Source organism: Xyrauchen texanus, chromosome 32 (genome assembly GCF_025860055.1).
Source record: "Xyrauchen texanus isolate HMW12.3.18 chromosome 32, RBS_HiC_50CHRs, whole genome shotgun sequence".
Lineage (NCBI taxonomy): Eukaryota > Metazoa > Chordata > Actinopteri > Cypriniformes > Catostomidae > Xyrauchen > Xyrauchen texanus.
Window position 1 is genome coordinate 41292676 of NC_068307.1, and position 15204 is coordinate 41307879.

General features: G+C 38.4%; 1 protein-coding gene across 3 annotated transcripts in view; it reads right to left on the reverse strand.

The window, feature by feature from the left end:
- LOC127625959 (SAP domain-containing ribonucleoprotein-like) overlaps window positions 1–13702 on the reverse strand; it is a 70939-nt gene extending 57237 nt beyond the window's left edge. Inside the window, exon 1 of one of the 3 annotated variants that reach the window (XR_007968388.1) lies at window positions 13570–13702. Coding sequence is in view for 1 of the 3 variants with exons in the window: in XM_052101462.1 (XP_051957422.1) it covers window positions 13570–13602 (33 nt within the window). In the remaining 2 variants the exon portion in view is untranslated. The remainder of the gene's footprint in view (window positions 1–13569) is intronic. The other 2 variants (XR_007968387.1, XM_052101462.1) reach the window with 2 other exon arrangements.
- Window positions 13703–15204: the final 1502 nt, after the last annotated feature.

Genomic DNA, 15204 nt, shown 5'->3' on the forward strand with positions numbered 1-15204 from the left:
AAATGAGATAGCGTAGCGAAACATAACATCTCAAGGCAGCATATCCAGTGCTCTGGATGAGACAGGAGAAACCATAAAGAGGGAGTGGAGACGGTAGAGATTTAAAGTTCCGCCGGGTGATGCACACTAACACGGAGACGCTCGTCTCTAACCCCCGCTGTCTGCAACTCAAGTGTCTGATAGAATCAGATATCACGCAGCTTTGCAATATATCTTTATTTTATCCTTAATAAAATATGGGAGCGTGCCATGTACATAAAACAAACTCCAAAACTGTAATTCTCTGTGCGGTCAGAGCCGCTTCAACCAGTCACGGAACAGACCCAATCTGAGCGGGAGTCGAGACAGGAAGAGGCTGATGCACACTAACAAGGAGAAGCTCGTCTCTCATCTCTGCAGCTTGCAACGTGTAGAATCATTGATGAGATCATCATAAGATGAAAAATAACATTTGTTATTTGTCCAGAACAAACAACAAAATGTGTGTTGTGTAATAATATATATACACACACACACACACACACACACACACACACACACACACACGTGTTGTCAAAAATACCGGTACTCCGGTATCAAGTCGGTACTGAAACAAAAAATTATTTATGACACCAGAATTTCTGGAGGTACCGGGGTACCGAGTACCAGGTCTACCCGGTACTAATGCAGAGCCAGGAAGTTTTGAACGCTCACAACAAGCAAAAGATGACAAGCAAAGCTGCTGCTGCGGAGTCTCAACTGAATCTTGTCGAGTGGAAAAAGCCAGGTTTGGAAATTCATAGGTTAGGGAAACATCATCAGCAAAAACCTATTTGTAAAAGCTGCAGTCGCAATTTTCTGACGAAAGGAGGAAACACATCAAACTTAAAGCACATAAAAGACAGACACCAGGATTTATTCAAGCAACTAAAGCAGGTGAGTTTAACACTAGAACTACCAGAATTCTATAACTACTAGAATGGCCATAGCGGTCATTCTGACCGTTCATACTAGACTGTACCAAATGTCATTTTTTTTCATGTCATATTTACATTTGAAACTTCTATTAAGGTTTTAGAATGAAGCTTCTAATGTCTGTCATCATATTTTATATATATTAATATTTTATTATCAAAAAAAAAAATTTAATCCTCGAACAAAATCCTCAATTGGAATAAAATAGTATAATATGGATTAAATGGAGCACGGATCGCCAAGGGAACGCAGATAGGCCTACATAATACAATATTTTTTGTAATATATAATGGTGCTAAACTATACAAAAATATTATATATATTATATATTATATATAAAATATATATTATATATATATTATATAACACACACTCACCTAAAGGATTATTAGGAACACCTGTTCAATTTCTCATTAATGCAATTATCTAATCAACCAATCACATGGCAGTTGCTTCAATGCATTTAGGAGTGTGGCCTTGGTCAAGACAATCTCCTGAACTCCAAACTGAATGTCAGAATGGGAAAGAAAGGTGATTTAAGCAATTTTGTGCGTGGCATGGTTGTTGGTGCCAGACGGGCTGGTCTGAGTATTTCACAATCTGCTCATTACTGGGATTTTCACGCACAACCATTTCTAGGGATGGACATGGTCAGAAACAATGCTCAGGTAGGCCGTGGCATTTAAACGATGCCCAATTGGCACTAAGGGGCCTAAAGTGTGCCAAGAAAACATCCCCCACTCCATTACACCACCACCACCAGCCTGCACAGTGGTAACAAGGCATGATGGATCCATGTTCTCATTCTATTTACGCCAAATTCTGACTCTACCATCTGAATGTCTCAACAGAAATCGAGACTCATCAGACAGGCAACATTTTTCCAGTCTTCAACTGTCCAATTTTGGTGAGCTCTTGCAAATTGTAGCCTCTTTTTCCTATTTGTAGTGGAGATGAGTGGTACCCGGTGGGGTCTTCTGCTGTTGTAGCCCATCCGCCTCAAGGTTGTGCGTGTTGTGGCTTCACAAATGCTTTGCTGCATACCTCGGTTGTAACGAGTGGTTATTTCTTGAATCAGTCTGCCCATTCTCCTCTGACCTCTAGCATCAACAAGGCATTTTCGCCCACAGGACTTCCGCACACTGGATTTTTTTCCCTTTTCACACCATTCTTTGTAAACCCTAGAAATGGTTGTGCGTGAAAATCCCAGTAACTGAGCAGATTGTGAAATACTCAGACCGGCCCGTCTGGCACCAACAACCATGCCACGCTCAAAATTGCTTAAATCACCTTTCTTTCCCATTCTGACATTCAGTTTGGAGTTCAGGAGATTGTCCTGACCAGGACCACACCCCTAAATGCATTGAAGCAACTGCCATGTGATTGGTTGATTAGATAATTGCATTAATGAGAAATTGAACAGGTGTTCCTAATAATCCTTTAGGTGAGTGATATATATATATATATATATATATATATATATATATATATATATATTTTTTAGCTGCTAGACTGCCCCGGAAGGTGCATGCCTCGCTTCGTGTCCAGAAAGTTTTTTTTTTTTTCACCACAGTGAAAATGTTTTTCAAAGTCTAAACGCCAACAAACATGGATTGACAGAATATTTCGTTAGATAAAAACATGTTGTGAATTTTGGAAATTATTACATCTATCCTTTTTCAAAACATGTTGACTTTTGGACTTTACAACGCTCTGGATTTATTGGAAATGTTTGGATTTATTGGAAATGTTTGGACAACACGAATCGGAAACAATCCTATGCGGCCACCACTGGAATCAAAATCCCTAAATAAATGAATCTGTTATATTAATAATAAACACCAGGACACGAAATTTTAATTCTAATGAATGTGAAAATGTATTAGTTCATCGACAACCACAGAACTTGCTATTGTAGTAATTACAGATACAAGTTTGATTATTTATATTCTATTATTTTCTTTGTAAAATAAAACGAAATCAATACAATAGCTTATAAAAACAAAACCTTAGTATGAAATACATATAGGCCTAACCCAAAATGGCCAAAACAGTTACGAATATGAACATTTGCTAAACTATGGGAAAACGAACTGATTTAGAAAGCAATATTTGTTTTACTGTGAGCAAAATATCATGCTGTAAAATCATTATGAACAAATTCTCCTAAAAGTGGGCTCACTTGAACAAGGCATCTGGTTGTTTTAGGGGGAAACACTGCACGTCATTCACTTTTGCTCTCTCATATAGCAGCGAAGTTCATATGTCGCAATATGAAGATTCTCTGTGACATTCTCTCATTTGTGCATTTCTTGAACATGATGGAAGCATTTATCGCAGCCAGGTCAAGGATATTATAAAACACAGCCACTGGCCATCTACATGTGGGTGCTTTCACAGAGTATTTCCTCGCCATTTGATCTCATCTACTCCGAACTTGGTTCTGTTGATGTATGTCACTGTCTCTGGTTTCGCCTTTTGGCCACTTGTGATGGCAACAGCTGTGTTGTTTTCCTTCTTTTGCACTGATAAACTGTGAGCTTTGCATTGTCACTCCTCAGCACCTCCGTGGTGAACAGCGCCCTTTGCTCCTTTACATTCATGGTCAAAATGACCGTTATGGCCATTCAAGGTAGAAACACTCAGAACACTTTTTTTTTTTTTTTTATTTGAAATTTTAATAAAATAACAATGTTAGAATAAAATATACACACATTTAAGAAAAATAAAACCCATAGGACCATGACTTAAGTTATTACATTGCAAAATTTAAAAACGGTCAAAATGACCGCTGTGATAGTTCTAGGGTTAAAAGCATATTATCTTTTGCATTAGGGCTGAAACGTTTAGTCGACATTATCGACATCGTCAAATACATAATTGACGAGAAAACTGTTGAATAGTCGTTTGATCTCATTTAACGTAACATGAAATCACAATAAACATTAATGATGACGAGTGAGAGCAGCAGTTCACGCCTGATGGAGGAAGAATTACACAGATCAGTCCAGGTGCACTCGAAACTTTCACAGTTTATTTTATGTAGATCCCAAAGTATTAGGGAATTATATAAAAAAGTACATTCAGAAGCATGTACCGTTGTGGAATAAGCGGAGGCGGAGCTCTTTAAAGGAAACATCCCAGCGTTATATCTTAAACGCAGTACAATTTAATGCATTATAGCTGTATTAAAGTTCAAATAATACAGACGCAGATCATGTTAATAACTATAAACTCAGAAACTGGCATTTCTCTGTGTGGTCAGTGCCTCAATAAATTGTGCGAATGTCCCAATCTAAGGGGGAGAGATTGAAACTTCACCCGGCTGAGAGAGACTCTGCCTCAGGGATGCTTAATGCAGCTCGATTAGAACTTATTTAATCATAATATCTATATATGTCCATATGCATTTCTTATCATGAAGAAAAATGGCAAAATGCAGCTTTATTAATAAGAGAGCTCTTTGCACATTAGTTTGGAAATTGTTTTTATTCTTTCTATTGTATGCTTGTTTATTTAGGTTTTGTTTTTTAGTACTTGGTAAAAACTTCCGTAACAACAGTCAACTTGGTAAAAGTTTAAGCAAATCTCATATAAGTGTTCAAAAATACTTTAAGCATACATTGTACAGTTTTGTTATAATTAAAAAATAATATATTTAAAATTAAAGTGTTGCTCAATGGCATATTTTTGTTCTTAGTTATGCTGCTAATGTTTTGTAGACTTCGTTATTAAAAGAGTGTTGTGTAGTAACCTGTTTTTGTGTTTTGCTTTGGTACCGAAAATAGTATCGAGTGCCGTGAAATTTCATTGGTATTGGTGCCGACTACTGAAATTTTGGTACCGTGACAACACTAATACACACACAACAACACTTTTAATAGTTTGATTGACTGAACGACACTTATTTCCAGTTTCCTTTTCTACAAAGTACATGTTACATCCTGCTTAAATGTCCCTGTTTGTTTGGACAATCTTATTTTCGTGAAAATTTGTATGTTCTTATTTATTGTTCTATTTTATTTAGGTATAATATTGATAACAAGTTTGCAGTAATGCGAAGATATTATTTGATTTTGTACAAATATTTTAATTTGAAAACAACGTGCATTTATAGTTGTTGCTAGTTTGTATGAGTTGAAAAATACACATTTCAGCATTATCAGTAATCTATGTGCATTTTCCTTGATAACCAAGCAAGTTGACTCATAATACCATTTGCACGCAATGACATTTTCCCCAAACCATGCAGCCCAAATGTCTACAAAGTTTGGTGACAGTAGATGAAAAGACATGCGCTACAGAGCCTCCCAAAAATCCAATTTTCAGGGGGCCGGCAGAGAACCCCCTCTTGACCCCCATGTGAATGTGTGCCAAGCTCTAATGGTCGACGATTCTGATGCATGTACACATTTTCAGGAGTTTTTGAGCATGTTAAGGGACCCAAAAGCCCCAGAAACCTTGAAAAGATTGCTAACAGTAATCCTTAGGAAAACACCACTTACAGTGCTTGGGCCCTAATAGAAGAGTTGAATCCTTTATTTTGGTTACATATTATACACACAGGTTTTTATATAGTGAAATTTATTAGTTTTCACATATCCCAGCTAAGCTGGGATCAGAGTGCAGGGTCAGCCATGATATGGCACCCCTGGAGCAGATAGGGTTAAGGGACTTGCTCAAGGGCCCAACAGTGGCATCTTGGTGGTGCTGGGGCTTGAACCCCAATTATTATCTGAATAATAATTCTTAGAAGAAAAATAGGGCCTCTGCACTTTCAGTGCTTGGGTCCTAGTAATCCTTACGCCCGTTTCACACATACTCCGTGTGCAGTGCGTATACGGTGCGTATTATTTTCCGTTACCATGTTAACAGGTTAGAGCTTTTACACTGCACGCGGATGCAGTCAGTCGATCCGTCCCAGTTGCGGTGCGTATACAGCAGTGCAGCGATGGTTTACGGACCGAGTCTATTTTTGCTTTGCTGCACCGCACTGAATTAAAGTGGCAGCGCATTGTTCACATTAAAATAGACATAGATTGTCAAGAAACTGTAATAATTTCAAAAAGTATGATTATAGTCCCAAAATGCCATTATATATGATTTTTTTACCCTAAAAAAAGACAATGAACCCAAATGCGTATCATTCTTCTCCTTATTAGCAACAGATATAGCGCGATAGCTTTTCTTCTGTCAACAACTCGAACTACATGTAAAACAAAGAATCACAACGATTAAAATGAATGTTCATACTGTTTCAATGCCTTAAACAAGTTAACGTTTGGGTTTAAAATCAAAATTCCTTACACATTTTTGATTTTGTGGCACACAGAAACTGTGGATCAGTAGCGCACTGCAAACGCAGCATATGTGAAAGCACTATAGCACGTGCTGCTCCTGTACCATATACGCACTGCACACGGAGTATGTGTGAAACGGGCTTTAGAACAAATGGGCCTCCACACTGTCAGTGCTTGGGCCCTAATAAAAATAATCCTTAGAAGAACATAGGGCCTCCATACATTCCTAATAATCTAGTTAAAAATAAATCTCAAAACCTAATGAGATGGTCTTGCTATACATCATTGTGTAATTTGGTGCATTCCAAAAATGCTGCTGATTGCCGATATGAAGGCAAAACATACAGCGAACTAGTTTTTGAGACAATAGTGGGCTAAAATGCTGTCTTGGCAGGTATTGGGGTTCCATCTTTCTACTAGCCAAATATGGGACATTCTAGCTTTAAATGGGGTTCTTTTTTCATTGGGGCTCCGGCGTGAGACGCTGGGCAACGGTTAAAAATGCCCACCTAGTCCTTGAGCTTGTTAACATAGGAAAACAACTGAAAAACAGCGGGGACATCACTGAAAACGTGCGCTGATTGTCACTGATCTTTCCTCCGGCCACTTCGGTGAAGTCTTGCGTCAGTGTAACGTTTTACAAGCGAAAACTCACGCAAAATATATTTTTCAGCAGACGCTGAAATTTGCGGGATGTACAAACGGCATTCTGTATGCTTTTTATAAGGAACGCAATGTTGTTCTTTCAAATACTTGACGATTCCGTATTATACGGGACGGTTGGGAACACCAGGCAGGCTCATGATATTTGAGAAAATATTATGACTAGGTAGGCACTCACTAGAATATGATATACGGAATTGCTGGATGAACATTTATTTTTATTTTTTTTAATTTTTTTAATAATTTTTATTATTTCTTTCACACATTCAACATAAAACAAATAAGAACAGTAATTGACAGGACAATAAAAAAATAAAAAAAAATAGCGCCCTTTTTTTTTTTTGGATAGATTACCAAGAGGGTAGAGAAGGACGGCTGTGTGTGTGTGTGTGTGTGTGTGTGTGTGTGTGTGTGTGTGTGCGCTAGAATGGACATTACCATGCGTGTAAGTTTGTGTATGATTGAGTATTTTGTATTGAAATGTTGGAATCAGCAGGATTGGTATAGTATGAATTGTTGTAATTAAAGTACTGTGTCCTAGTTATAAGAGGGAATGGGTTGGGTTGGGTCAGGCTCAACGGATCTTTCCTCTGACTGCTCCAGCCCTCACCGGGACCAAGGAGCATATTAATCCTAGGAGATAGGGGGAGTGAGGCTTCGAACGCGTGGGGGTGGAGGGTGGGGACTGGGGACCCGATCCAGAGGCACACAGTGCCAGAACCCCTCTCCACTTCTGCTCTCCTCTGTCCCCGCCGTCAGTTGCTATTCTATTGACGGGCCAGCTCATCTACCCACCTCACTATCCCTGTGTTATGTCTTCTAGGGTCTAAATTAAGTCTAAGTGCATTAAAAGAGGTGCGGCGCAAGGGGTAGAACTTATTCAGAACCACCTCAAGCACCACCCATTTCCCTACCTATTGACTGATTGTGTGATTAAGTGAATGATATGAGATGCATTAAAAAGAAGTGGGGGCAACAGTGCAGGACCTCTTCAGGCCCTCCACTCAGCACACCCTAATTCTTAAGTAGGAGTGTGAATGTTGGCCATCTAACATGAGGAGCATTAAAAAGTGAGGTGTACAGAGTAGAGCCGGCCCCAGAAGTTGCAGTGGAGGAGGTCGTCTGTGGAGGCACGATGAAGAGGGGAGGCATATTCTCCCTCAGGGTAAGCACCCCCCCCCCCCCCCACCCACACACACACACACACACACACACACACACACACACACGAGCCAGTCTCAGGCCCTTGGAGGCAAAAGCAGCACAGAGTAAAATTGCAGGTTGGCGGTGAGCCATTCTGGAGAGAAGATATAGGTGAGCGTTTTGAGGCTTGTAGTAGAGAGTGAAAGAGTTATCCACATCCTGCTGATTTGTCCCTAATGCTGTAAATATGTAATGTTGTGAGAGATGAGTTATCTAAGTGGTGAAGGGGTATGGCAGACGATAATAAAGCAGGTTTGCTAAGGTTGATGATTAATAAATGAAATTGCACTTGAATTTAGAAATTTGGACAGTACTAGCCAAGTGGATGGGGAATCATTTGAGTTCTTTCTAGAGGGGTTATTTGATATTTCTATTGAGATGTGATCCAAAAGCAAGTTTTTCCAAATAGTGATATCGATTTTGTTTTTTGTTTTCCAATTCATGAAGATGGTTTTCTTGGCAACAACTAGCGCGACCAGCAGAATTTTACTGTTCATGTGATTCAGGTTGATTGTGGAGATGTCTCCAAGTAGACAGAGAGATGGGGACGATGGGATGGGGCAGCCGAAAAAGGCAGATAAAATCCTTGTAACCTTTTCCCAGAGTTGTTTTATAGGGGTGCAGTGCCAAAGTGCATGAATATATGTGTCCCTGCAGTTTTGAGTGCAGTGTGGACAGATGTCTGAGGTGGAGCCCATATGAAATAATTTCCGTCCAGTGAGGTGAGTCCTGTGGATAGTCTTGTATTGTATTAGCTGTAAGTTAGTATTTTTGGTCATGAGAAAAGTATTTTTGCAGACTTGAGTCCAGAAATCGGCATCAGTGTGAATAGATAAATCCGATTCCCAGTTAGTTTGTATCACTATTTTGTAGATTTTGGATAGTAGTTTTTTGGAGGATGGAATATTAATTAGTTGTGAGATAGTTGGGGCGACTTCTAAATTGACCATTGGAGTGTTAGTGGTTGGTTTAATTAATGATTTAATCTGTAGGTATTGTAGGAATTGTTTGTCGGTGATGCCAAATTTCTGGACCAAGTCCTCAAATGTAGCAAAATTGCCATTGACGAAAATATGTTGCAGGTGAGTAATACCTTTATCTTTCCAGTAATTGAAGTTAAGTGTTTTATTATTGCAAGTGAAATCAGGGTTATTCCAAATTGGGGTGAGTTTCAGATGCGAAAGCTTTGTGTTAGTAATATTGTGGAACTTCCACCAGGCTGTCAGACTTGAGCTAATTGTGGGTGCTTTGAAACAGGAGTGTTTTTTAATTGTCTGGGTAAAAAAAGGCAGGTCTGCGATCTGAATGTTATCACATATATTTTGTTCCAAGTCTAGCCAGGTGATATCGGATTGGTTGGGGTGAGTCCATCTGTGTACATATTGCAGATGATTTGCCAAACAGTATAATGCAAAATTTGGTGCTTCTAATCCTCCTAGCTCTTAGATTTCTGAAGGGTGGATAATTTTATTCTTGGAGTCTTATTTTTCCAATAGAAGTTTGTAATTGCTGAATCTAGGGATTTAAACCAGGCGGTGGTTGGTTGTATTGGGGTCACTGAAAGTAGATAGATTACTTTGGGTAATATTGTCATTTTGATTGTGGCTATCCTGCCCATGATGGAAAGTGGTAGGTTTACCCAGCAATGGAGGTCTTCCTGAATTAATTTTAGAAGTGGGGTGAAATTTAATGTAAATAGATCTGACAGCCTGGGGGAAACTCTTACAACCAGGTAAGTGATACTATCCGTGCATAAGGGTATAGGTAATGTGATGGCTGCAACATCCCAGCTTTTGGGTTGTAGTGGGAGAACAGATGATTTATCCCAGTTAATCGAGTATTCTGATATGTTGGCAAATGAGTGTATGATTTTGATTGTTTATTGTATTGAAATTAGAGGATTCTCCAAAAATAGTAGTATGTCATCTGCATAGAGGCTAATTTTATGATGCATATTTTTCGTCCTGATGCCTGTAATGAGTGTGTCTTGGCGTATGGCGGCTGCTAGAGGTTCAATGAAAATAGTGAACAGTTGAGGTGATAGTGGGCATCCTTGTCTAGTCCCCTGTGCAATGTGAAGTTTTGTGAGGATAGTCCATTAGTAGTGATAGTGGCTGTCGGTGAAGTGTATAATAGTTTAACCCATTTAATAAATGATTCCCCAAAGCCAAATCGCTCTAATGTGGAAAACAAGAATTTCCAATTGACTCTATCAAATGCCTTCTCGGCATCTAATGTGACAATGACTGTGTTATTTTCTTGAATTGTACATTGATGCATAATATTGAACATTCTACGTGTATTGCTTGCGGCTAGTCTGCCTTTAACAAAACCTGTTTGATCGGGATGAATTATGGATGGAATAACCTTTTCTAATCTAATTGCTAGAGCCTTTGCCATGATTTTGGTGTCTACATTTATTAATGAAATTGGTCTATAACTTCGATGGTAGAGTCGGATCCTTATTGGGTTTGAGTAGAAGCTGAAACTGATGCTGTGTTAGAGGTTTCCGGAAGCCTAGAAATGAGTTTTGATTCGGTTATCATTCGGATGAAAAGTGGGGCCAAAATTAACCAAAAGTGTTTATAGAACTCGGAAGGGAAGCCATCTGGACCAGGTGCTTTATTGTTTGGCATTGAAATAAGAGCAGCCTGAAATTCAACTTGAGATATTGGGGTTTCTAACTTATTTTTTTGGTCCTCATTAATTTTAGGTAAATTAATGTTTTTGAGAAAGCGGTTAATTTCTTTATTGTCTGGATCTTTTTCTGATGAGTAGCGCTGGTTGTAAAACTGATAGAAGATTTGATTGATTTCGATTGATGAGTGGTAAGCTTCCCTGCTGAGTCCTGTATAGCTGTTATCATAGTTTTTTCTTTGTTTCTTTTTATTTGATTTGCCAAATATTTACCAGATTTATTGCTATGATAAAATTGTTCCTGTCTTAACCTGTGTATTAGAAATTGAGTTCGTTTGTTAATTATTTCATTGAGTTCTGATTTATATAACTCTAATTTATTCTTAGTTTCAAATGTTGGTTTAGTTATGTTAATATTTTCAAGATGTTTAATTTTTTGTTCTAAATGCGATTCTTTTTCCGGTTCTTTTTTTTTTTTGTGAACTGAGAATGATATAATAATTCCTCTAAGTATTGTTTTCCCTGTTTCCCATAGAAGAGAGGGCGATAACTCCGGAGAATCATTCGTTTCTAGAAAGAATGCCCACTCTTTCTTGATGAGGGCATCAAATTGTGAATCTTGGAGGAGAGAGGTATTAAAACGCCATCTAGGTGTTGTTTTGTGTGTACGAGTCATTGTCCAATTAATTGTGACAGGGGCATGGTCACTAATGATAATCGGATGAATTGATGATTGAGATATATTAGAAATCATAGAGTTACTTGTGAGAAAAAAATCCAGGCGGGAATATGAGTGATGGACTGGAGAGAAGAATGAGTATTCTCTACTGCTTGGGTGTTGTAAGCGCCAGCTGTCAGCAAGACCATAAATCAGTCACGAATTGTTTTATTGTTGATGTGGATTGCCATATTGGTTTATTTCTTGAGTTACCAGAACGGTCTATTGAAGGGTCAAGGACTGTATTAAAATCTCCGGCAATTATTACTGGGCAATCAGTCAGGTCTGATATGGCAGAGAAAAAAGACTGAAAAAACGTTGAATCGTCTGAGTTTGGACCATATATATTTCCAATTGTGATTGGGTTATTATCTATTGAGATATTGATGATAATATAGCGCCCTTCAGTGTCAGCGATTGTAGTATTATGAATAAATGAAATCTTTTTATGAATCAGTATACAGACTCCTCTTTGTTTTGTATTATAATTTGCAGAAAATACCTGATTATATTGAGATGATTGGATTCTGTTACAATCGGATTTTGCCAGATGAGTTTCTTGAAGGAGACAAATGTCTGCCTGCAATTTATTGAAATGGTCAAACACCTTGGCCCTCTTTGCCTGAGACCCAATACCACAGATATTCCATGTTAGGAAAGACAGTTTGGACATATTTTAACTGTAATAATTTCTGTCTAATTGAATGTAATGTACAGATGAGCATGAATGGATGAGGGTGTATAAAATGTTATTAATAAGGGATTGTGAGTGCATAGAAACACGAGTTATCTGTATTGTGAAAGCAAAGGTTAGTGTGAGAAAGAATGGGGAATGGGGGTGTACAGGCCAGGGTAGACACAGTGGTTAACACTGATAATAATACACCTATCATTAATAATGACAGCATGATAACTAAAGTCGGGTACTGACAATAATAAAATAATACAAAAAAATAATAAAACTAACAATAACAACGGAAATAAAGACACCAACCTAGTCATTAATAATGACAGTATAGTAGCTAAAGTTACTAGAGGGAGACTGTAGTTACAAGACCTGTGCTAATGTTTCAATGCATATAGTTGTCATATATATATATATCGGTATGATGGAGACGAGAGCAAGATAGATATAGAGAAAGAGAGAGCATGACAGTGAAGAGGAATAGATGTCACATATTTACCAGTGTGAGAATTAGAACAGCCAGGGGGTAATGATCTTGTCCCGATACAGCTGATCGTTTATGTAAAGTTTATCGACAACTATAACTGCTTTTTTATTTTCTTCTTTCATTTGTTTGCGAATGGGGAATAAACTGCTTGCGGCGTTGTAGTATTTCTTTTGGGTATTGGTCGTTGAGTCCGAAGTCCGTGCCTTTGAGATGTTTGCCTTGATGCTGAACCAGTTCTTTTTGTTTGAAGTGTTCGAATTTTGCAACGATGAGTCTGGGACGATCATTTCGGTTGTTTCTGGATTGGATGCGGTGTACCCGGTGAAAGCTGATGGATTGTACCGTTTCTGCCGAGAGCTTGAGCTGTTCGGACATGAATGCTCGTATTGTTGCTTCGGGGTTTTCGTGAGTTGGTTCCGGTATGCTTGAGAAAATAAGATTGTCTCTCATACTGCGTGTATGAAGGTCTAAGATGGTAGCTTTCACATTTTTCAAATCAGCAGTATTAGTAGAAAGTTGTGTAGTGAGTGACTGAACGGATACTGTTAGTGATGTGTTTTCTTGTTTGAGAGTGTCTATTTGTTCTTGACTGAATTCGAGGCTATGTCGTAAAGCTTGGATCTCCTTGTAGTCTGGCTTCGAAGCCGGTGAGTTGTGTCTGAATGGAGAGTAATATTTCTTTGTTTTCAGTACAGCATGTAGGTGTTGGAGATTCCGAGATAGATCGTTCATTGCGAGCTCTTTTAGGAATGTTCTTGGTAACATTACCGGTAGCAGATCGGTGTGGCATGTTGTATGATCATTTATAAGGTGAATCCACTAATACTGGATAATCATAATACAACTCGGGACAGTTCATTCATACTAACAGATCCAAACACTACATAAAAACTTAAACACTTTATTTAACTCTGTTTCTTACCTTCAGTTTCTGCAGCTCAACGACTTCCGCCATTTTCCTTAAGAGGTTAGTATTTAAACTACTTCCTTCCGGTTTAAGAGTCTTAGCCGCTGTGTGCGAAATCGCCCCCTATCTACTATAAAATGCACTATTTAGGGTGTCGGCCATTTTGTAGTACGTCTCGTTCCCTATATTAGAAGAATGCTTATCAAACGGAGGGCTGCAGCCTTCGTGGCCTTTAATCACCCACCATCCTTTGCACGTGTCTCGAATAAAAAATAAATAAAATAAAAAATGGGCGGAAAACGCGTGACCGCGGAGGCGGAAGCCTTTATGACGCAGCAACTCTTTTCGTGTTTTTATTCGCATTTGCAGCAGTGAAAATATGTAGGAAAAAATGCAAGTAGTTTAGACAGTACAACAAATCAGAAGATACAAAGCCACCAAATAAATAAATAAAATGTATAAAACGGCAATTACATGAATGTTTTTACAAAAAAGTCTAGGGTTCCATTTTTCATATTTAAAAGGGTTTAAATATTTATTATAATACCAGTGTTGTCTAATATCAATCAAAATGTATTATATAAAGGCTTTTTTGACTGACTTTAGCTTTCTGAATAAAATATTTTGCTAAAATTATTAAGGAATTAAGGGCATATTTTTCGTTTTCTGAGGTATATGGGCATTCTAAAAAAAAAAAGTTAAAATATCACATGGTTCTAAGCTTATGGTTTGCCATGAGCACTAGACCGTCTCATTCTAGCGCTGAAAGCTGATGGTCTAGCCCAGAGTTTCCCAACCAATGTGCAGCGGCACACTAGTGTGCTGTGAAAGATTAGGTATCCCGTGGAAAATTATAAAATTTCACTTAATATATAAATGCATGAAAAAGAATAATAATTTCAGGGATCCAAACTCTGCCATTTTGAAACCATAATCGGCCACTTTTGTGATTGTGAAGAGCAATGATTAATGTGCAAAAGTGACTGATATTTATATGCATTAAGGGTCTTTCACATACGGGGCCCCAAGTGACCTGTGCAAAAAAAATAAATAAATAAATAAATCACAGAGACTTTTGCGAGCGCACAAGAAAATTTCCACGTGCGCACCAGAAACTTTTTAAGCTGGGTTCACACTGCCAGCAACACGCAACAACAAAACGACCTCATCTCATTCATTTTCAACGAGAGCTGGCGACTTCCGGCAACATGAGTGACGGCGGCCATTGGCGAACGGATGTGGGCATGTTGAACGATGTGACAAAGTTGAGAAATTTTCAACTTTATGCAAATGAAGAGCGACTTTCAGGAGTGAGAGCCAATACAAGAGAAGATGGTAGAGCTCACGTGATCATAATATTTTAATAATAATATTAATTGTAAAGAAACAGTGCTGTTTAGACTCTCCATACACACCATTAGTGAACTAGCCAGCAGCCACTAGCGACATGCAGTGACAAAGTGTGAACGTAGCTTTAGCATGCGCATGTGTAACAGTTTCCGGTGTGTGCATATCTCTTTTCCGATTGTGTCATTGCCAAAGAGGATGAGAACGTTCATCACAGATCTATAATAGTAAGGTACATTTTGGTTTGGAAATGTATTGGGCTCTGTACAACATGGAAGAGATAGTTGAATTTCTGAGGACACG